The 23,166-nt window shown below is 42.1% G+C and overlaps 1 protein-coding gene across 13 annotated transcripts in view; it reads left to right on the forward strand.

The window, feature by feature from the left end:
- Cnot1 (CCR4-NOT transcription complex, subunit 1) overlaps positions 1-23,166 on the forward strand; it is a 91,300-nt gene that overhangs the window by 11,959 nt on the left and 56,175 nt on the right. For all 13 annotated transcript variants that reach the window (XR_015643293.1, XR_015643294.1, XR_015643296.1 and 10 more), the window contains 7 exon segments: positions 3,770-4,044; positions 18,740-18,847; positions 19,375-19,473; positions 20,292-20,360; positions 20,450-20,504; positions 21,387-21,590; positions 22,577-22,745. Coding sequence is in view for 8 of the 13 variants with exons in the window: in NM_001134840.1 (NP_001128312.1) it covers positions 3,943-4,044; positions 18,740-18,847; positions 19,375-19,473; positions 20,292-20,360; positions 20,450-20,504; positions 21,387-21,590; positions 22,577-22,745 (806 nt within the window). In the remaining 5 variants the exon portion in view is untranslated.

Raw genomic sequence — 23,166 nt, forward strand, 5'->3', positions numbered from 1 at the left:
CCAAGGGTATTATTGCAGACCTGTGGTGCCCAGACTTACAAGCAGACAAAACACCCATGCAAAAAAAAAAAAAAAAAAAAGTTAAAAAAATTATGCGGTGGTGTGATAGCACGCACTTTTAGTCCCAGCCCTTGGAAGACAGAGGCAGGCAGATTTCTGAGTTTGAGGGCAGAAGGGTCTACAGAATGAATTCTAGGACAGCCAGGGCTACAGAGAAGACCTGTCTCAAAAACTTACTAATTAAATAGATTCTAAAAAGTTAAAAATTGCAACAAAGCAAAAAAAGAAAAAAAAAGCCAAAGCCAAAACAACCAAAAAGCCCTCAAAAACTATGCAATTGCCCTACCCCAAACAAACAGAAGAGCTGAAGAAAATGTTTAGCAGGAAGCGTGTTAGCAGTGTTTCTGTAGCCTGTGTTACTTTGTATTACAGTATTTAGTACAGATACAGTATAACAAAATATTGTGATCTAAATTATGGATGCATTTATGGGACTAGAGCTGAACTGGAAGTTAGTGTATGCTATAGAAGCTGGTAAATTAAAATTTACATTAAAATTCATGGGCCAGTGAGATGACTTAGCATCTAAAGGTAATTACTGCCAAGTGTGATATGATTTTGCTCCTGAGATCCACCTAAGACCCATGTTAAAGACAAAGCTGGGGGCTGGGGATTTAGCTCAGTGGTAGAGCGCTTACCTAGGAAGCGCAAGGCCCAAGGCCCTGGGTTCGGTCCCCAGCTCCGAAAAAAAGAACCCCCCCCCCCAAAAAAAAAAAAGACAAAGCTGACTCCCACCAGCTGGACTTGAACTCACAGATTCACTTGACTGTGTCTCTGAGTTCTGAGATTAAAGGTGTGTGCCCCATACCTGGCACAGGGTGACTGAATCCTTCATGTCCATGGTTTTTCAGGTTTTTAGGGCTTAGAGGATGACTTGGTAGGTAAAGTGCTGCCGTGCAGCCATGATGGCCTGAGTGTGGTTCTCCAACTTGGCATTCTGCAGCCCCACGAGGGCTTGCTGGCCCAGAAGTTTAGCATAATTCGAGCTGTAGGTTCAGTTGAAAGAGCCTAGTGCCCTCCAAAGGGGAAAATAGATAATCCTGACTTCACCTCTGACTTGTACACATCCACACCGTACATTTCTCTCTGCCTTATTGGTGTTAGACTACAGAGAAGAACAGAAGATAGGGCCCGAGAAATAGGTACAAGGTATATCTGAGTGATTCAGGTGAACAAAGATGGTAGGAGGATAGTAGTGAGCAAAGGGAGTTTAAGATCTTGTTATGAATAATTTGAGAGATAATAGTATCAGTTGAAATTGGGAAGACTGCAAACACAGAAATAAAACACTGAGAGGGAGGATCAGGGCTTTTTGATTTTAAACATATTGTGTGTTAGCTATTGGAATTATGTAATAGCTGGACACCATTTTTGGGGCTTGAGCTGGAGGAAGAATTGGAGAATTAATGCTGTAGATAGATTTTAAAATCATAAACTGAAGTAGATTACAAAAAAATTGAGTAACAGAGAAGAAAAGGCTGAGGTCTCTTAATGTGAAAACAAAGGCTAGTAAAGGACCCCAGAGAGAAATTCTTGGAATCAACAGAATAAAGTAAGGTTAATTTGGAGGGAGGGGAGTGGTCAGTTTTGTCGTAGGTGACATAGATTCCATTTCTTGGATCACACCAGGATCTGTGTAGGCAATGGGAGATAGTGGGAGTTGTGACTGGTAATGTTTTATGTTGGGTTCAATTCCAAGCACCCACCTGCTTTGGTTTCTCAAACTGTAGACCAGGCAAAGCGCTCCCAGAGATATGCCTACTTCACACCTACCTGGTCCTCATCTTTAAAAAGGTGTGTGAGGGGGGTGCTGGGGAGGGGATGTCCAAGCTCCTGCTCATGTCTGTCCCTGTAGAGGCTAGAAGAGGGCAGCAGTGGCCAATTCTGAAGTTGGAGTTACAGGTAGTTGTGACCAGCCCAATTGTGGGGATACTAGGAGCGAAACACTAGTCCGCTGGTAAGCAGCAACTACCCTTGGCTCCTGAGCCGTCTTTGCAGCCCCTTCATTCATTTAAATAGCTGTCTTATTTGGCTGTAGTTAGTGTGTGCATTAAGTCCTGCAGGTTCAACCTTGGGCCTTGTGTTACACAAGGCAAGCATTCCTCCACTAAGGTGCTTTTAAAAAATTTTTTTTTCTGATGAAAATTACTAACTTATAAAAAAATTTAAGGGGGAAAATGCATCTGACAAAATAGCCTTTTTTGCATTTTTTGAGACAAGGTTTCATGTAAGCCACATTTGCCTTGAACTGGTTATGCAGCCAAGGATAATCCGGATTTTCCTGCCTTGGGATTTATGGCTTATGGATCCCACTTAGTAGGAAATGAATGCACTGTAGTTCTGCCTGTGTGTGTATCTGTGAGGCTGTAAGATCTTGGAGATAAGATGGTTGTCAGCAGCCACGTGGGCACTGGGAACCAAACCCAGTCCTCTGGAAGGACAGTCAGTGCCTTTAACCTGAGCTATCCCTCCAGCCCCAGGAATATAGTCTTAATCAATTTCAAGGTTCAAGATTAGTAGGATGATAAATGTTTCATTACTGTTAAGACATTTAAAGACAAAGAGATGGCCCAGTGGTTAAGAGCTCATGTTGCTCTTGGAGAGGACTGGAGTTTGGTCTCCAGTCTGCATGAGGCTACTTTAATAGTAAATTAACTCCAGCTAAAGGGGTTCTAGGACCTCTTCTGGCCTCCACAGAAACAGATACAGACTTTCAGATATATATGAAATAAATCTGTCAAAAACAACAAAATCTTTAATTTATGCCTGAGGTGTGAATTTGCAGTGAAAAAGGTTTGTGTTTTGGTTTGGTTTTGTTAGCAACTTCTTAGGGTGCTGGCTGGGGATAAACTAGTGAACAATCTGCCATTTTAGCTTTATTACAGTTTGGGGTTTTCCTTTCCAAAACAAATTTTTTTTTAATTAATTTAAGAATAACTTTGTTTTTTGAGACGGGGATTCTTTGTATCCCTGGCTGCCCTGGAACTCACTGTGTAGCTCAAGCTGGCCTCAAACTCTGCCTTCCATGTGCTGTGATTAAAGGCATGAGCCACCTTTACTTAGAAGCAGGCATGCCTGGCTCTATAAAAATTTTTTTTTCCCTTTTGGAAACAGAGTCTCACTTTGTAGCTTTTGCTGGCCTAGCAGATATATAGATAAGGCCGGCCTTGAATCCTGAGATCCTCCTGCTGCCCTGGGCTCTGAGGGTCTAAATTATTCTTAGGAGCACTTTCAACTTTAGCTTCTGGAGTTCACTTTCCACCTAGCCATTTAAATCCCTACAAGATGTATCCTGAAGTACAACTTTAAGATTCTGCTGTAGTGTGGGAGTCAGGTGGGCCAGTGGAGTCTTAGGAACCAGTGTATCCTGTGGGAGGGGCACTAAGGTGAGGTAAGTCTGCACACACCTAACTTCACACCTGCTCTCAACCTAAGGCTGAGTGAGAAGCAGTCTCAGACACAATCCTAACTCGTGTGCTCCTCCTGTTGGTTCTGAAGTTATTAAATGAAATTGATAAAATAGAGATCTCAGAAGGTGCAGATTGTCTTATTAAATTTAAAGTCTTGGACACTACTGTCTTTCAATTTAGAGCATGGCATTTTACCCTTCCTGGTTGAGACAGTGTCCTTAGTAACATTTTAAATGAGAGGAACAAAAGTTATCTAACCCTCCCTCACAACTGAATTCTGGAATTTTGTTTTTAAACAGGTGCCATGTTTCAGAACAGAGTAAGACACTTGGTAAAGAAGAACTGAAGACATTTATAGATACCAGAGATAGCCTGATTACAAAGAAAGCATTAACCTGCCTCTGAGGTGACTAAAGGGGAATAATGGTGATTTTGCGCCGGGCTCGGCCGCCTGCTTCCGCCCCAACCAGCAATGAATCTTGACTCGCTCTCGCTGGCCTTGTCTCAAATCAGCTACCTGGTGGACAATTTAACCAAGAAAAACTACCGAGCCAGCCAGCAGGAAATACAGCATGTAAGTACTCTATTGAGAATATATCAGCATCGAAGCAAACAAATAACCAATTGGTAATAAGCTGGCAATTTACGTTACGGGTGATAACGCCTGCTGCTTTGTGTTGGTTTGCTTTAGAACATAGGGACCTGATACAGTCTGGGTATATTCACAGGTTCCTATTCTGTGGAACAAATGCGAAGCCAGGCAGAGTCACACGTGCACTTAATCCTAGTACTTGGAAGGCGAGGCAGGTGAATCTGTGCTTTGATGCCAGTCAGTCTGCATAGAGTTCTTGACTAGCCGCCATGGCTCCATAAGGAAACTTTATCTGAGAAACAGACATTAATGCCAAAAACCAAGGAAAAACACATGATCTGACTGGGTTCGGTCTAGTTCTACTTTTTTCTCCTCTTGCGTATTAAGAGGGAATGGCTCAGTGGATAAAGTGGTTGCTGTGTTTAGTGTGAAGATGAACATTAGGATCCCTTACGCCCACAAGAAAGCTGGGAAACTCTGGCACCTGCCTGTTATCTCAGTTCTCTGGAGGCAGAGACAAGCTTCCAGGACAATGTGATCAGCTAGACTAGCCATAATTGGTGAATTCTGGGTTCAACCACAGACTGTCAATCAGTAAAGTATGGTGGAGGAAGACATCTGATTTCCACTTTGGGCCCCTATAGGCTCTCTCACATTCATGCAGCTGCTTCCTTGTGCTAACAAATCCACACGAAACTGCACCGGCGGAAGTAGGAGGTACTCAGTGGTGGGTGGTTGTTTAGTACGGGTTCAGTGACAGTTGTCTGTGACTGTCCTCCTCCTGGGTGTGAAGCTCTCATTCCCAAGTGATGATGCTGAGCTAACGCTGAGCTCCACTTACCAGGAGTTGCGTCCTTGTAGAAGAACCTGTTGGGGTTCCCACTGGAGCTGGAGAGATGGCTTTGCAGAGAGGAGCGCCTGCTGCTCTCAGAGAACTGGAGTTTGGTTCTAGCCACACACACTGGGTGACTTACTACTTCCATAACTTCAGTTCCAGGATAGCTGATGTCCTGTTTTGTTCACACACACAAACGAAAAGATTCAGTCTTTATGTACATAAAGTAACCGAGTGTGATTTGCTCCCACTTGGAGAATGAAACAGAATTGCTAAAGATGGAAGCTAAAGATGGACTGTTAGGAGTTGGAGGCCAGCTGGGCGGCCTGTAACCTTGTTTCAAAAAATACCTAATTCTCTGCTTTCTGCAAAAGATACTGTAGTTGATTCATAGATCAGGAACATAAGTCGAATATGTATCTGTCTCAACCAAATCTAAGAAAGTATTTTTTTATAAAGATTTATTCATTTATTATGTACAGTACACTGTAGCTGTCTTCAGACACCCCAGAAGAGGGCATCGGATCTCATTACAGATGGTTGTGAGCCACCATGTGGTTGCTGGGAATTGAACTCAGGACCTCTGGAAGAGCAGTCAGTGCTCTTAACCTCTGAGCCCTCTCTCCAGCCCCTAAGAAAGTATTTATGCAGCAGTATTTGATTTTGATTCTTTTATTTTGTGGTATGGTTGCAGCAATTGTGGTAGGTTTTTTTAAATTTTTAAATAATATGTGTGTTATTTGGCCTGCCTATCCATTTCTACTAACAGGCAATGGGTATTAAGTTTTTTCCCCTAAGTATCTTTTCAAAGTCAGTATGTTTGGATAAATAGGAGATGAAAATGTGTATGTTAACCTTTTTAAATAGAATGATTTTTTTTTTTAATGGTTCAACTTGGCTATCTCTGGAACACAGATTCTTTGTGCTCTCAGAAAACACTTGCCAGATTTCAACCTAGTGATCCTTGTCTCTTCTCAGTCACTGCTAATTTCTTAGCTCCAGCTGACCAGCATCAACTGTCCCAGCAGTCCCTTCTATTCTTGATTCTAATGCCAGAGCCAAATGGCTGAAACTGCCAAGTTCTGCTGCTTGCTGGGACTGAAACATGGTCCCCCTTGTTCTGTTATATTATCACTTTCTATTTTCCAACTTCTTCACTTTTTTTTTTTTAAAGATTTATTCATTTATTATATATAAGTACACTGTAGCTGTCTTCAGATACACCAGAAGAGAGAATCGGATCTCTTTACAGATGGTTGTGAGCCACCATGTGGTTGCTGGGAATTGAGCTCATGACCTCTGGAAGAGCAGTCAGGTGCTCTTAACCGCTGAGCCATCTCTCCAGCCCGACTTCTTCACTTCTTAAATGGGGCTCTGCTGGAATTTTTGTCTCCTGAATGCTGGGATTAACGGTGTGGTCAGTCTACCAAGCCTGTTTTTCTTCACCTAGAACTTGCTTTGTTCTAGGCTGGCCTTGAACTTAAAGATCTGCTTGTTGCTTCCTGGGATTAGAGGGTTGTACTACTATGCATAGATCTAAATGTAGCTGGGTGGAATCTTGCCTCAAGTTCATTACTCCCTTAATTTAATATCCTTAAACACAGCTCCATTTCACTTCCTGGTTCCCCTTTAATACTCTGACCATATATTTTATATTTTTTCTTTCTTGGCTTGCTATGCTTGTTTAAAATGCTCTTCATGAGACTTAACCATAAAACAAAGTTGTTTCTTGAGACAGTGCAATTTGAATTTCTTGATTTTAGCCTCAGGCATACCCTTCAGACCAGGGCAAAAAGTAGCCACATTCTTGATGAAAACAGTCTCTAGGCCACATACTGAAATTCTCCACTGAAACCTCCTGGGCCAGGTGACACATCACTCTCAATAACAAGGTCTTCCATATGTTTAACTAGGATAGCCCATTAAGCCCCATTTAAAGCATTCCACTGCTTTCTAAAACCAAAGTCTCAAAGTCCACATTCTTCCAAAGAAATGCATGGTCAGGCCTATCACAGCAATACCCCAGTCCTTGGTACAAACTTCTGTCTTAGGGGTTAAGTGCTGTGAACAGAAACCACGACCAAGGCAACTCCTATAAGGACAACATTTAATTGTGGCTGGCTTACAGTTTCAGTTTATTATCAAGGCAGGAACATGGTGGCATGCAGGCAGGCATGACTCAGGAGAGGCTGAGTTCTACATCCTCACCTCTTAATAGTGCCACTCCCTGGGCACATCTACGAACCATCAAACTCTAGGCATCCAAACTCAGGTTCTCATGGTTTGAGTGATCTTCTCTAACCAATTAAGATAGGTTCTTACCCCAGGCTGGTCTTAAGCTTGTCATCCTTCTGCCACAGCTTCCTAAGTGCTGGAGTTATGAGTGTCCCATCATACTTGATGTGTTTAATAAGATGTGGTAATATTGTGCAACAGCAGGTCCTTGCAGTAGACCTAATACAGAGGTTTTTGGTGGGATGAGAAAGGGACCTGGAAAAGGAGTAGAAGCAGAGAAAGGCTGGGGATAGAGAAAAACAAAAGAGAGGAGAGAGGAAGGGAGAAAAGGGAAGAGGCTGGCCAGGAACACCTGGGGCATGGGCGGAGGGAGCGATAAATAAGGATCCGTCTTAAATGCTTGGCTCTGGGATCATACACCCATTGTTGGGTAACTATTGGGCAGGGCCTAGAAGAATTGCTAACATTCCTCCATTTTTTGTTTTTAAAAAATGAAGAACTAGAGAGAGGTGATGATGAGGAGAAGTGGTGTCGCTGTGTTCTTTAACTACTTCCTGCTGACTTTAGACTGAAGGTTGTCTGGAGCGCCTGTGGGTTGCTTCTCTGACTGCTCTGGATGTAGATATTGAGTAAATGCCTGAACTTGGCAAGATGCTGAAACACATATACATATTAGAGTAAAAAATAAAAGTTCAGTAGGTTCAGAAGAAACCTCGTAGGTGTGCATTTGAAACCCTTAGGCCCATGGTCTTGGTGGTTTGTGGTGGGAGTTCCAAAACCAGGGAACGCGGGAGGAGTCCCACGTGGGAATGGGCAGCAGGTGGGGACATGCTATTGATTGGCATGGAGTCCACCTGCTCCAGCAGGGGTAGATCTGCAGGTTTCCTGAGGCTTACAGGAATTTTAAGTTTATAAAAGAGATAAATTTGTTAACAGCATGAACTGAACATTCTTTTTTTTTTTTTTTTCTATTTTTTCGGAGCTGGGGACCGAACCCAGGGCCTTGCGCTTGGTAGGCAAGCGCTCTGCCACTGAGCTAAATCCCCAACCCCTGAACTGAACATTCTTAAAGGTGAGCTCAGGGAAGACAAAATCCTTTCGTGGTTATAAGGAGCATATGGGTTGTAAGAGAGTTTTTCCCTCTACCCAGAGGACTGAATTAAATAAATTTAGCATAATGAGAAACATCTTTGGAACTATATTTAAAAGATAATCAGAGGAAACTAGAATCTTGAACTTGTGGCTGTGATGGTTGATAATATAGATTTGCAGGAGAAACATCTTAAGTCTGTAGTTAAAAGAAAACTAAGGGAAAGTTGAATTTGTGGCTATGATAGGTGATCATATTTAGCATGAGAAACAATTTAAGTCTATAGTTGGATGACTTGTGATTATGAAAATGGATCACAGAGTGGAATGCTTCGTCAGCATTAGGCTGATGATCTATCAGAACTCCATTGATCAGTGTTAGAACTCTGAACTGTTGAGTTCCTTATATAATAATAGGCTAGTGGGAAGAAAGTCAAAAGGGTTTTTGTACCTTAAATTATTTTTCTATCACCATCCATGTGTTTTGTTTTCTAATCTTCATATCTTAGAATTACTAGCCTCCAAACTCCTTCCTAGACCCTCACATATCTTCTTTATACTGAGCTTTTATATCCTCACACCTTGTATAAAGTTTACATTTTTTCCCTATCCAATTTATCATGAGACACAGGTGGTTGATCATTAGGGAGCAGTCACGAAAACTTGAGTTTTTAACTATTGGAGTAGCAAAAGCTTACACCTGAAGCCTTCGTAGCTTTTATCATGAAGCCTGTGAGCAAGGCAAACCTGCTTGTCTGAATTAACTAACGGACCACCTATTGAACTAATACATACAGTAGAGGGTTACGCTGGGGTACGGAGCCAGTTGCCTGTTCTCTAGCTGGTCAAGCTATAGTTAGCTTAGCTTGCAATGTAATCAGAGACCTAAGAAGGTTAAATTATAATCTAGATGTTATAAATTGGCTAACATGACTGTAGTCCACTACGTAAACAGTTCTCCCAAGTTCCTTGGTCTCCATTACAGCTGGGGGAAAGGTTGTCTGTCCATCAGGCCCAGATGAGGACGCTATTTTCTGTGGAGGTGGAACATGGGAGAGATGACCTTACCTTATCTTCAGGTGTCATCTGCCTACAGTTTAGGCCAAGCCCTGGCACCAGGCATGGCATTGAGGCAGTGTTGCCCAGTGGCTGGCACACCACAATCCAAGTAGAGCACTTTCTTGCTGTGCCCTTATCTTTTCCTTGGGGTGGATTACTGTTAGCATTTGGGAGTCTCCATCATGGCAAACTTAAACAGTGCCACCATATTCAGCAGATCTGATAGGATTGAGAGGTAGTGTCTGTTGAATTAGATAATCTGAGTCTGATTTTAGTTATCTACTCTAGCTATAAAACACAAGGCTAAAACTTAATATTGTAATTAAGTTTTTGCATTGGTTTTTAGCATGGCTTTAGATAGACACCTGAACACATTAAAGGATGGTGTCTGTAAGTTTACTGACCATTAGCTTGCATTTAACTATAGTAGCTTTCATGAGATTAGAACTGTTATACTGGTTTTTGAGACTAAAGCCTGTTAGATTTGAGCCTTAAAAATCACGGTTTTCGGGGTTGGGGATTTAGCTCAGCGGTAGAGCACTTACCTAGCAAGCACAAGGTCCTGGGTTCGATCCCCAGCTCCGAAAAAAAGAAAAGAAAAAAAAAAAATCATGGTTTTGAGTTGAAGTTCTTTTATCAAAACAATTTAAGTCTATAAACACAGTCCAAAAAGAGATTGTGAGCCTTTGATCCTTATATGGTGTGTCATTTAGAAATTTGTAATAACATTAGCAAAAACAAGGCTAAATGTATCTTTAAGGCAGTGACTTTTAACTTTTTAAGTGTAACCCTTTAAAGTAATATTAAAATAAACCATCTTTCAAAAACTGAAAACAGAGTAACATAAGTTTACTGAGACAGGATGGGAACGGTATAAATCTTACCCCAATTCAAAAGTCTTTGGAGACCTGCTCCTTTTTTTTTTTTTTTTTTTTTTTTTTTTGTCTGCTCAGGTTACATGTTGCTGCTCTTAAACAAGATGGCGGTGAAGCCAAGACTTTCCACAACAAAGATGGCTAGCAGTCATGTGATTGCCCTTAATCAAGATGATGCTGAAGCTATAGCTCTGCCTTTTCTAGCCCATAGCAAAGATGGCCACAAGTCATGTGTTGTTCCATGGAGCAGCGTTCATTTCCACAAGCACATGTAGTAGCAGTGCATTAGACACACACTTTAGCTGGCAGGTGTGGCAGGTTGGGGCATGCACTGCACTTGAGTATCCTGCCCCTACTGCTGCGGCTGCCAGAGGTTCCCTTCTGAGGCACAGGTACCTGCAGTTCTCAGTCTGCCTGGGATCTCAGTTCTCTTTGCTGACTCAAACTGTTTAATTAAAACTGGGGATGGAGGGATGAGGGGAGCACACAAGCTCGAAAGCATGCACACAGGTGCACAGGATGGAAAGAAATTTGAGATAAAATACTTTTAGGAAGTAGAAATTAAGAGAAGGGCAAGAGTGAGTTAAGACAGAAATAAAATCTGGCGAGTGTTCCTACAGCTGCAGGAGCGGAAAGCAAGTGATGAGACACAGAGATGTGACCAGACACCTGTGGTACAAATCCTTCTTTCAGGCTGTCAGAGAGCAAATGGAGGACTAGGACAGGAAGAGCCCAGTTACCATTCTAGCTTTAGCCTAATAGATTCCATTTTGTACCCAGACCTTTTAGGTCTAGTTTGCCCCTAGTTTGAACTTACTGGAAAAACTATAGCTTGTTCCAGGAAGTACTCTTAGTACACTTAGTCACCCCCTAGCAGTAGCCATTCTACTCTAGCAACAACCAATCAGTATCAAGCAGGATCTGTATCTTTACTTTTTTAAAAACCTATTTTTAATGATGGTTTTTAAATGCTTTAACCTCCCTTTTAGTTCACTATTCACCAGAGGTAGTAGAAAAAAAGAGTATAGAGGAAGTGGACTGACCTGTTTAGAAATGCTTCTTTAGAACAATTCCCATCTATGTTGTCTGGCGACAGTTCAGTTTACAGAAGTTACCAGTGACACTTTGATCCACTCACACACACTCGCAGAAATTCAGTAGTCTAGTTCAGTAGTGTGGGTCTGGCAACTGCGGTGACATACTGTAGTAGCAACAGCCAGGCCTCAGCCTCCACAGGAGTCAACAGGAGGGACCAACAGGAGCATGCAGAGCAGCTCTGGGCTGTGCCTTTCTTAGGGAAATGAAGATCAACACAGACAAAGACCAACAAGCATTACATAGCCAGCTCTATAAGTAAATCTAGCTTACTCTGACCCATCAAGTCCTAATTATGCCCCTCAGAACACTACATGTCTTCCCATGGGTCTTGCCGCCTCCACTTGTCTTGTCTCAGCGGACATCACCCAGCCACCGAGTCCCAGGAAGGGACAAGAAGCTACAATGCACCATCAGAAATTTTTTTGGTATGTTTTTTCTCTATGGAGTCCCAACAAATGGAGCTCAACTATATAGTGTAAGGCCGACCAGTACATGTGTGTTCTTAGTGAAGAACCCTTCATCATGTGGCCTTCTACTCGCTTGCTTTCACCTCTGTCTGCTTCAGGGGAATGTTCCTTCATGAGTCTTCCTTAGCCTTTTACCTGTGTCCATTTCAAGAAAACATTCCTTCACGTGTTTGCCCAAGTAAAACACCATCCAACACAACTTTTTTCCCCCCAAAGAACCCTTAAGTTTCTACTTCAGTATCCAACATTCCAAATAAAATTATTTAAGCTGACCCCCCATTGTAGCCACTTGAAGTCATTACTAGCCAATAGAATTGAGCCAGGCACATAACCTTTAAATATCAACCAATCATGTAGTCGCCAAGTTGGAAAGCCCTTCACCATGATAAAAAGGCACGGCCGTACCAGCTCCAGGCCTTCCACACCCATCCACTGTGCTGGAGAGGTCTGCAGGTCTGAGCTCGAGCTTAAAGACCTTGCTTTTTGCATAGGATCTCATGATCTGGGCATAGCAGGGAGGATGCCTGGTTTATACCTGGTGCCAGTTCTTTTGAGACAGAGAGAAAGAAATGGGTCTGGTGCAAGAGAACACCCAGAGGGAGCACAAACTCACCAATTGGTTGTTTGGTGTGTGGAGAAGTGCAACAGCCAGTCAGTCTAGAAGGAGAGAAATCCTGTCGTAGGCAGGCAGATAGGGTTGCAAGATCTCAACTCCCAGTGCATGCAGGTATGAGTGCCTGGAGAGCCTGTCAGTTGTGGCACGGATGTGTTTCATAAAACACAGTAGTACAATGCAGTGGGAGGGAGCACCTCACTGGGCCCTGCTAAGGTGTTCTCTTGAGCAGTCAGCCATGCGACAGACCTAATAATAAAGAAGGTTTGTTGCTGGGATGGGAAGAAGATCTGGAAAAGGGGTAGAGGCAGAGAAACACGGGATAGAGAAGAACAGAAAGAGAGCGGAAAGGGGAAAAGGGAGGCTCTCTGGGAACACATGGGAGGGAGGGGGTAAAGAGTAGCCTTATATGCCTGAATACTGGCTTGTATCTGCAGGCAGAGACACACGCCGGTGCTAGGTGATGGTTGGATAGAGCCTAGAGGAATTGCTAACACTTGGCAGTTTACAAAAAAATCATTAAATAATGTGAGCATGTAGGCCTGCACATGCCATCACAGATGCCAGGCCGGGGCAACTTGCAAGAGTCAGTTCTTTTTGATCTTGTAGATTCTGGGGGTTGGACTCAGGGTCTTAGGCTTCATAGCATTCATCCTTACCCCCCTGAGCCATCAATTTTTTGGGGGATGGCAGTTCAGGACAGGGTTTCTCTGTATAACCCTGATTGACTTGGAACTTACTCTGTAGACCGGATTGGCCTGCCCCTGCCTCACAAGTGCTAGGATTAAAGGTGCCACCACTGCTTGGCTACCACACCATCTTGCCACTTTAACTTTTAAAGATTTTTACTTGAATAAGTATTTTTCTTGGTTGTATTTTGGTACTATGAGCATGCCTGAAGACTTTGGAAGCTAGAAGAGGTCATAGGAACCCTTGGAATTTGATGACTGTGGGACCTGGGCATTGAACCTGCATCCAGTGCTCTTTGCTGTTGAGCTGTCTGTCCAGCCCCACTTGGTTTTTTTGAGATAAGTCTGACTGTATTCTCAAATTGGTTATGCGTGTGCACTCACTTGCATGGTCCTCTTCCTGCTTAGCTCGTTTGCCTGGGCCTGTGACATGGGTTGAGGTTGTAGTCCCTGGAGTCTGGAAAGTAGGCTATAACCTACATGTCAATTGTGCAGGTTAGGGTGGAATGAAAACAAGAGGGGATGCGACTACTGTGGTAGACAGTTTTGCTGAGGAACTGTAGTTCACTCCCAGTTAAACCTAGGTCAACACTGTATGGTCATTTCTAAGTCATATACCAAAGGTACCACAGTGGGCTCAAAGGACCCTGCTGGTAAAGGCTGCCACAAGAGGGTATCTATTTAGGTACTGAATTTCTGCAGCTGAGGCAAATCCTGGAGAAGCTGATTGTTGACTACAGGAATTCTTTAAAGGTGAGAGGCTAGTGACACTAGCAGTGCCCTACATGATCTGGTTGTACTGTAATTGGTTTATTCATTTTTTTTCTTATGAGTCCTTATCAGATATTCTTGAGGTCTAAGAATATCTGTCTTATGCCTGACATGGTCAAATCTGTGATGAAAGAAGAAATAAGTTATTTTAAGATTTTTTTTTTATGTATATGTTTGTCTGCTTGAGTAACGTGAGCTGATGAGACGTGAAGAGGGTTATCATATGTGTGCGCTGGAAACTGAACCCATGTTCTCTGCAGAATCAGAAGCACTAGAGACTACCGATCATTTCCCTGGTCATCTACGTTACATGGTTCTGTTTCATGTTTTGTCTAGATAAAGTTTTTCTGTATGTTCTAAGATGGCCTTGAACTGGCATTACTTGCATGTGTTACCATGTCTGGGTTTATTTGATGGCTAACACTTCACAGTGTGCACAGTTATTAAGATACATAAATTTTGTGTCTTCATTAGTACCCTTGTATGTGACTTCTTCTTCTTCTTCTTTTTTTTTTTTTTTTTTTTTCCCTTTTTTTTTCGGAGCTGGGGACCGAACCCAGGGCCTTGCGCTTGCTAGGCAAGCGCTCTACCACTGAGCTAAATCCCCAACCCCGTATGTGACTTCTTTTAACACCTAAAGATTAGGAATTTAGACCTGGAATGGTAGCAAAGCTCTCTTTCTTGGCACCTTGCTGATTCCTTTGGTGAAGAACGTTAAGTAAAGCGTCTTGCAAATCCAGAGACACACCATATTATCAAACTGATTCAGGCGAGGATGTTTTTCCTCTGTAGTTTTACCTACTGACAAGTGCAAAGGGGGGGTTTACTGAATCTATTAGATGCATGGACTAATCATGTCAACTAGTTGGTAGTTCACCATCTTACAGGTGAGAAAAGAAGTTTGCCTGATAGGTGTGATTTCTGTGACATTCTTCAAAGGTTAACATTGTAATCCTTTTAAAATTGTTTGGGGGCCTGGCATAACACTTTTAGTAGTTAAGAGCACTTGATACTTGGAAAGGACCTGGGGTTGGGTTCCTGATACCACATAGTGCTTCACAACCATCTGTAGTCCCATCACATTCCAGAGGATCTCACATCCTCTCTGATCTGTCAGCATGCATGCGGTGCATATATGTTCATCCAGGGAAATCACTCATAAAATAATTAACTCTAAAAAAACATTGGGGGTGGGGCATGTGATGGCTCGGTGGGTAAAGGGGCTTGGAAAAAACGAGCAATCCCTAGAAGGAGAGAACCAACTCCAAAGCCATCTTCTGACCTCCACATGTGTTCTTCTGCATGCCCGCCCACCCCCAATGACGTGGGCACGACATAAAACAATAATATCTTTTTTAGAATTGGGACTAAGGGTATAGCTCAGTGACAAGTTCTTTTTAGCTAGCATAGTTTGAGGCCCTGTATTTCATCTCCCTTTACAAGTATAAGTAACACCCCCCCCCCCCCCCCCTTTTCTCAGTACTCAGGATTTTAAGTCTGCAGCCTGCTGTTTGCTAGACAAGCAAAGCACACTGCCGTTGAGTTGTAGTCTCAGTAAGCGTTTATGGTTTTCGCTTTTCTTTCTCTGGGCTTCAGCTTCATAGGTGCTAGGATTCATGATAGGTGTTTCCATCGAACCTGACTGGTTTCATCTTTTATTCTTCCTCAAGCTACAGCCCAGTTTTATTTCCACTTATTGCAAAGAATGGCTTAAGGTCAAATAAGAGGTGTCAGATGACAGGTTGAAGGTCATGGAGATTGTAGAGGTAGAGGACTAGACTAGGGCTGGGGAAGATAAGGGAAGGTGATGTTGATGGACAGGACTGTCTTCCACTGTCCCCTGGGCTCCCAGGTGCCCCAGGACAGAGAAGGGTGAGGCTGACTTCAGGATTTCAGCTTGAAGACAGCTAGTCTGCTAATTTCTGACTAGCCTCAATAAACCCAGGTTCTGCCACCAATGATACAAACCCGCCTACTAGTCCATTTTTCTTCATGGCCTTTACAGTGAGGCATTTCTCACTTCACATGGCTGTTCTGAGACTCAGTCTGCAGCAGTCTTTACACTTACTATAGAACAGTGGTTCTCAACCTTCCTAAAGCCATGACTCTTTAATACAGTTCTTGTTGTGATGATCCCCAACCATAAAATTTTTTGTTGCTATTGTATAGCTGTAATTTTGCTACTGTTTTGAATCATTGTAAATATCTTATGTGACCTCAAAGGGTCATGGTGACCCACACAGGTTGAGAACCTTTGCACATTTGCCCTATTTTTTTAATGCAGATTTGACATGTAAGTTCACCTGTTTGTAGTAATGTAAACTTAACCGTTCCAGTATATTCTCGTCCTTGCTCTCAGTCTCTCTCTTATAATTTTTTGTTTGAGACAGTTTCTCTGTATAGTCTTGGCTGTCTTGGATATATTCTGTAGACCAGGCTGGCCTGAAATCCAGAGATCTGCTTGCTTCTGCTTCCTGAGTGCTGGGATTCATTGTGTATGCCAACAAGACTGACTTGTTTTAAATTTTATAATAAAAAACTTTTTTTGTCTTGTGTTTTTAGACAACACCTCATCACATAATCTTGGCTGGCCTGGAACAAACTACCTTTCTGCCTTGTCTTCCAAGTATTGGGATATAAGTCCTGGAACACATTTATTTTTTCTAACTTATTTCTTCCTTTCTTCCCTCCCCCTTGTCTCTCCCTTCCCTCTTTCCATATTTCCCCTTTCATGGTATGGATTGAACACAGGGCACAGCTAATTTTGTTTTTTTATATTAGAATAGTGCATATCTTTAGGCTGCTCTTGAATTAATGGTCTCAAGGAATCTTCTTTAGCCTCTTAAATATCTGGGAATACGGGGCTGGAGAGATGGCTCAGTGGTTAAGGACTGTTCTTCCAGAGGTCCAGAGTTCAGTTCCCAGCAACCACATGGTGGCTCACAACCATCTGTAATGAGATCTGATGCCTGCTTCTGGTGTGTCTGAAGACAGCTACAGTGTACTCATATACATAAAATAAACAAATCTTTAAAAAATATCTGGGGGGTTGGGGATTTAGCTCAGTGGTAGAGCGCTTGCCTAGCAACCGCAAGGCCCTGGGTTCGGTCCCCAGCTCCCCCCCAAAAAAAATCTGGGAATACAGAAATATAGTACTGTACTTGTCTGCTGTTTTAAACGTGGAAAAAATTAAATTGTATTTATTCAGCCAGCATAGTGGCTTATGCTTTTAATCAACCACTGAAGTGGCACATGCCTTTAATCCTGGCATTGGGGAAGTGGCAGAGGTAGGCTGATCTCTTGAGTTCCAGGACTGTCAGAGATAGTGAGACACTGTCTCAAAAAACTGTAAGTTCGAATTAATCATACCATTTCACATTAATTCTCTATAGGAGCAAGTTAGGTTGTATGTGTCACAGAGTGACTATGGTAGTCAGAGGACACCTTGTAGGAGTTGGTTTTCTCTTTGTACCCACCCAGTGGACCCAGGCATTGAACTTGCATTGTCAGGGTTGGTGACAAGCATCTTACCTGCTGAGCTATCTTGCCAACCCAAAATAACGATATTTATTCATTATTCCATTTCACATTCATATTTCTCCTGTTTGCAAAACATTGGTGATGAGGGGTTTGGGTTAGTGCTTCCAGGTAGATTGTAGGAGTTTGTGATTGCTAGACAAGTTTGCTGCCATTGTGTCATTCCTAGCCGCCTTGTCTGCTTGTGCACGTGTTTTGAGATGGGAGTGGAACTCTCAAGACATTTGCCCACCTTTGCTTCATTTTTACCAGTTGTTTTTCTTGTTGTTTTGTAATTATTGTTGCTAGTTATTCTTCAGCAGTATGAATGCCCGTATCAGTGCTGGTGGAGTAAGTGCTCTTTGCACAGTCTGAGTAAGGAGGATGCTCTGGTGGTGTGGGTTGCACTTTGTGTTTGTATAACCCCGGCACTGAAGGGCTGCAGACAGGTGGATGCTGCAGACCTCATTGCAGTCGGCAGTCTGTAGAGGGTACCTGATGATGTCTGTCTCCCTCACAGACGACATGCACTGGTGTGCACACATTCTACATATGTGCGTATTTACACATACACAAAGAGAAGAGAGCCAGCACAGTGGCTCAGTCAGTGAACTGCTGCCAAACCCGATAACCTGAATTGGGTCTCCAGAATCTTACATGGTAGAGAGAGAGAATCAACTGTCTTGACTCTGGAGACATTGATCTGATTCCCAAAGTCTATGCTATAATTCTATCCTACGCATGCATGCTGTGGTTCACCCACACTCACTCAGTCCCTCCCAAAAGAAAAAAAAAAGTACAAGTAAATGCATGCGTGTGTGTTTTTAAAAGTTCCTAAAGCCCACCTGTACTAAATTCATCTTAAGTGGCTCCTTGAGCTATTTTGCTGCCTGAGGTTCCCTGTGTGTGTGTGACCCCCCCCCCCAACCCCATTTTAAAGCAGGGTCTATTTGGCCCTGTAAAATTTTATTAAATCAGCTGTTACTTATTTTTGGTATAAATGTTAACCATCACACCAAGTTATATTATTGGTAGGTTTGTGTTCTTTTAGCCAGTTCAGAAAGAATACATTTAAGTAATTGTTGTATATAGGTATTTGTACTTAAGTGATTCCTATAATTCTGTTTTTGAGAACAGGGTCTTTTATCCTTTAGGCTGTCTCAAACTTGATCTGTAGCTTAAGGGTGGCCTTGAAATCATGACCATTTTTTGAATCCCAAGAGCTAGGATTAGAGGCTTGTGCCGCTATGCTCAGTACTTTGAATAATTCCCCAGAGGCTGATTTTCCTAGAACTATATTTAATTTTGCCATGGATAATGAGATCAGAGTATCGTGCGCACTAGCCAAGTTCCACCGTATCACCATCTATGTCCCCGGTGCTTACTTTTGTCTGAAACCCTCCTTTAAACTTAACATTTTTGTGTTTCAGATTGTAAATCGGCACGGTCCTGAGGCAGACAGGCATTTATTACGCTGCCTATTTTCACATGTGGATTTCAGTGGCGATGGTAAAAGCAGTGGCAAAGATTTCCATCAGGTACGCAGAGATTATGGGATTTATAAGAATCATCCTCATTTACTGTGTAAATTTGCATAATATATGAACACGAGGGAGAATAACATCTAGAACATAACCTTACATGTGTAGCTGAGACAGCACTGGGGATTCATCTGTCCTTTTCTTCTGCTTGGCTATATGCTGGTGACAGTCTAATGTAGGATTAGGGAGCTGCTGCTGGGTCTGCCTGGTGAAGGAAGCAGGAATGAGGGGATGGCCTGCTTGAAAAGCAGATTGGATATCTCATGTTCTGCATTAAATCTCTGGCTTGAGTTTTCAGTCTTGTCAGGGTTAATTATGTTGTTTTATGACTTAGTAGTGAACTGTGATGTGGACATTTGCTGCTGTTAAGTTTTATATATCCAAATGGGATTTCAAAGAGCTCGTTTTGATAGTAAAACTTGATAGCATCTAATATTCATAAGTTCTACTTTTGTTCATGTGAGGTGATGCTTAATGCTAATAGAAGTTTTTTTTTTAAATTTATTTATTTATTTTTTTTGAAGACACAGTTTCTGATTCAGGAGTGTGCCTCGCTGATTACAAAGCCAAATTTTATCTCGACATTGTCATATGCCATTGATAATCCTTTGCACTACCAGAAGGTCAGTATACTTTTATCTTTAGTAAGATTGTGATATATCTATTTCTCCCTGTCATTTTTGAGGGAAGGTCTTTCTGTTTAATCTAGGCTATTCTTTCTTCTCATTAGTCTCAGTGCTTGGCTGGTGTAGACATGTAACACCGTACTCAATTTGAGTGTGCCCTATGATACTAGGTTGTTTAAAAGGACTCTGAACTTTGGATTTGAGGTTTTTAATTTTTATTTTGTCCTCCCCCCCCCCCCCCCCCCCAAAGAGCTGAGGACCGAACCCAGGGCCTTGCGCTTGCTAGGCTAGCGCTCTACCACTGAGCTAAATCCCCAACCCCTTTTCTTTTCTTTTTTAAAGACCTGGTCTCTGTGCAGCCCTGGTGGTTCTGGAGCTCACAGTGTAGACCAGACTGCTTTAGACTCAAGAGAATTACCTGTGTCTCAGGAGTGGTGGGGTTAAAGTGTGTACTACCACATCTGCACCTTTTTTTCTTCTTTTTGAAAAAAACAAAACAAAACATGTCCTATCTTAAAATTTGAAGGATTAACTTTCTTTTGTACCTTTCCGAGAGAATCAGGGCAGTTGCTTGTTGGTAAATGGGAACTTACTAAAACCAGATTGGGTCAAGTATTAAGTTTGTCAGTCTACAGTTGTAGATGATAGTGTATTGCTTGCAGTGACCCAGAGTCATGCTGTGTGTATATTGTCCCATTAGTACATTATTATAGTGCACATTAGTTCATCACTATTTGATGAACTAAAACTTTATAAAACATTTGCATCCTTAACAAATAAAAGTTAAATCTTTTTGTAAAATTGTTTTGTTTCAGAGTTTAAAACCTGCACCCCACTTATTTGCCCAGCTGAGTAAAGTTCTCAAGTTAAGTAAAGTACAAGAGGTAAGTGTTTTGAGAAAGTGTCTTAAGCAAAAACTATATAGTTAAAGTAAACACCTGACTCTTGTTAATGTAACTCCTTCTTGTTTCAGGTAATTTTTGGTCTTGCCCTTTTGAATTCTTCTAGCCCAGATCTCAGGGGATTTGGTAAGTTATTTTATCCAAAGTTTAAGATCCTTTCTTCCTTCCCTTTTTTTGGGGGGGCGGGGTTGTGTTAGGGATCAAATCTAGGGCCTTGGACAAGCTGTACAAGACTCACCTCTGAGCTACATCCCTGGGTGGGTCCTTAGCTAGTTTTGTTATTGTTATTATTTATGCACATTTGAGTGTTTTGCTTCTGTGTGTGTGCATCACTTGTATACTTGGAACCTGAGGAGGCCATAAAAGTGTGTCAGGCCCTCTGGAACTGGTTATGAAATGCCACATGCATGCTGGGAACAGAACCTGGGTCCTCTGCAAGAGTAACAAGTGCTCTTAACAGCTGAAATATCTCTCCAGCCCTTGTTTTTGTTTTTAAGACAAAGTCTTGTTTATGTAGCCTAGGCAGTCTCAAATTCACTAGCCTCCTAAGTGCTGAAATTATAGTCATGTGCTGCTGTGCCTGACCCAGCCCTTGTGCTGCTGCTCCTCCTTTTTGTAAAATAAAGTCTGGGTGTCTCTCTGTTTTTTTTTTTTTTTTAATGTATCCCAGGGATATCCTATAGCTCCTGTGTAGACCAGGCTGGCCTCAAGACTGCCTCACAAGTGTTGAGGTTAAAGGCATGTCCTACCATAACTGGCTCCAACTGTGTTTTAACATGTAATTGTGTTTTGTTATGCTCACATTGCTGTACAACTGATTTCAGAACCCTTTCATCTTGTAAGCTTTCTCTTTGTTCATCAGTCACTGTCTGGTTGCTCTCAGCTAGAGTTCTGTGAACGTATTGGAGAGGCAAAATGCATGTTGGTGCATACAAAAGGCGATTATTTGGACATTTGATATTTTACTTACTATGGTGTAAAAAATAACTTGGTTTATTTTACTTTTAGCTGCCCAGTTTATTAAGCAGAAGCTTCCAGATCTTCTGCGTTCTTACATTGACGCAGACGTCAGTGGAAATCAAGAAGGTGGCTTCCAAGATATAGCAATAGAGGTCCTGCACCTCCTGCTCTCCCACCTCCTCTTTGGGCAGAAGGGGGCCTTTGGAGTCGGGCAGGAGCAGATAGACGCCTTTCTCAAGACGCTGCGCAGAGGTAAGGGTGAGCATCAGCTGCCGTTAAAGAGTACAGGGTCGCATGTAAGTAGAGATAAAGATCTCCTATTTCTTTGTTTTGGTCTTATAATGACTAATTTTTTTTTCTTTTTCTTTTCTTTTCTTTTTTTTTTTTTTTTTTTGGAGCTGGGGACCGAACCCAGAGCCTTGCGCTCGCTAGGCAAGCGCTAGTCTACCGCTGAGCTAAATCCCCAACCCCGACTAATTTTTAATATAAAAGTACTAGTAGAACTTTGTTAAAGAATAAGTATAAGTAACTTTATTCCATCGTGATGTTTTTGTGTATAAGTTCACTCAGTGAACTGTTGTATAAGAGTGGGCAAAATTTTCTGCTGCCTTTCCTCCCCTTTAGGATGACCACATTACAGTAACAGGCTATTTTTAATTTGAAAGATCAATAAATCCCCGACCTCCAATCCTTCCAGAAGATAACTCTGACCGTGGTTTACTTCCTGTTGTTGGTGCAGTTTAAGCTGCATAAACCTCAGACACAGGCTTTAGACTTATAACAGACTCTGCTCCTCATAATGGGAATCATCTTCTTGTGAAAGTTTAATATATGGTAATGAATTGATAACCAGCCACTGGAATCTGCACAGTAAGCAGTTCCTCTGAGATACCCAGAGTTTCAATTCTAGGATTGGCTTGAGGTCATAATGTGGAGTAGATTGGGAAAATTTAATAAAGTGTTTTTAAGGCATGGTCTTTTTATGTAGTCCTTGAACTCACAAAGATCTGCCTCCTGAGTGTATTTCCACACCCAGCCCTAAGCTGCTTGGTTTTGAAAATAAACATGCAGAATTGGGCTTGAAGGGATTTTAGAGGAATAGCAGGAGAGATGTCCAGTTTGTGTTGCTAGGCATTGAGCCCAGGGCTTTGGCACCACACAGATTCTTATGTTATTTGAGCCTCTAGACTTTTTTTTTTTTTTTTTTTTTAATTGCTTAATACTCTTTCTTTCTTCAGATTTTCCCCAAGAGCGTTGTCCTGTGGTGCTTGCACCACTCCTATACCCTGAAAAACGGGACATTCTAATGGACAGGATTCTGCCTGACTCTGGAGGGGTAGCTAAGACCATGATGGAGAGCTCTCTGGCTGATTTCATGCAAGAAGTGGGCTATGGCTTTTGTGCAAGGTTGGTAGGAAGACATGTCAGAATTGTGCTTTATCTTAATCCTGGTTATTGGAAACAAGCACACAATTGTTTAATTATCGTGTGCTCAGAACTTTAATCTTCCACACTCGTCTAATGCTGATATCAGCTGTACTCTTGAACTTGTGGCTTCTTATCCTTACCAGTTTTTAAAATTTAGGAACCATGTTCTTTGTTTAGTCACCAGGATAGCCATATTTTACTGTTATGCATCCACGTTACTGTTTTAAACTTCTAGAAGCAACATGAAAAGGACAGGCACATTTTCAAGGGTTTTCAAGTATTGAGTAAAGATTGACCTTTATATGTGCTATTCACTATTTTGGAGTTGGTAAGAGAACTCAGCTGAGAAAGGTGTTGTGTTTAGTCTCTGGAACTTATCTGATGGGAGGAGAAAATAGAT

Source organism: Rattus norvegicus, chromosome 19 (assembly GCF_021556685.1).
Source record: "Rattus norvegicus strain SHRSP/BbbUtx chromosome 19, alternate assembly SHRSP_T2T, whole genome shotgun sequence".
NCBI classification, from domain to species: domain Eukaryota; kingdom Metazoa; phylum Chordata; class Mammalia; order Rodentia; family Muridae; genus Rattus; species Rattus norvegicus.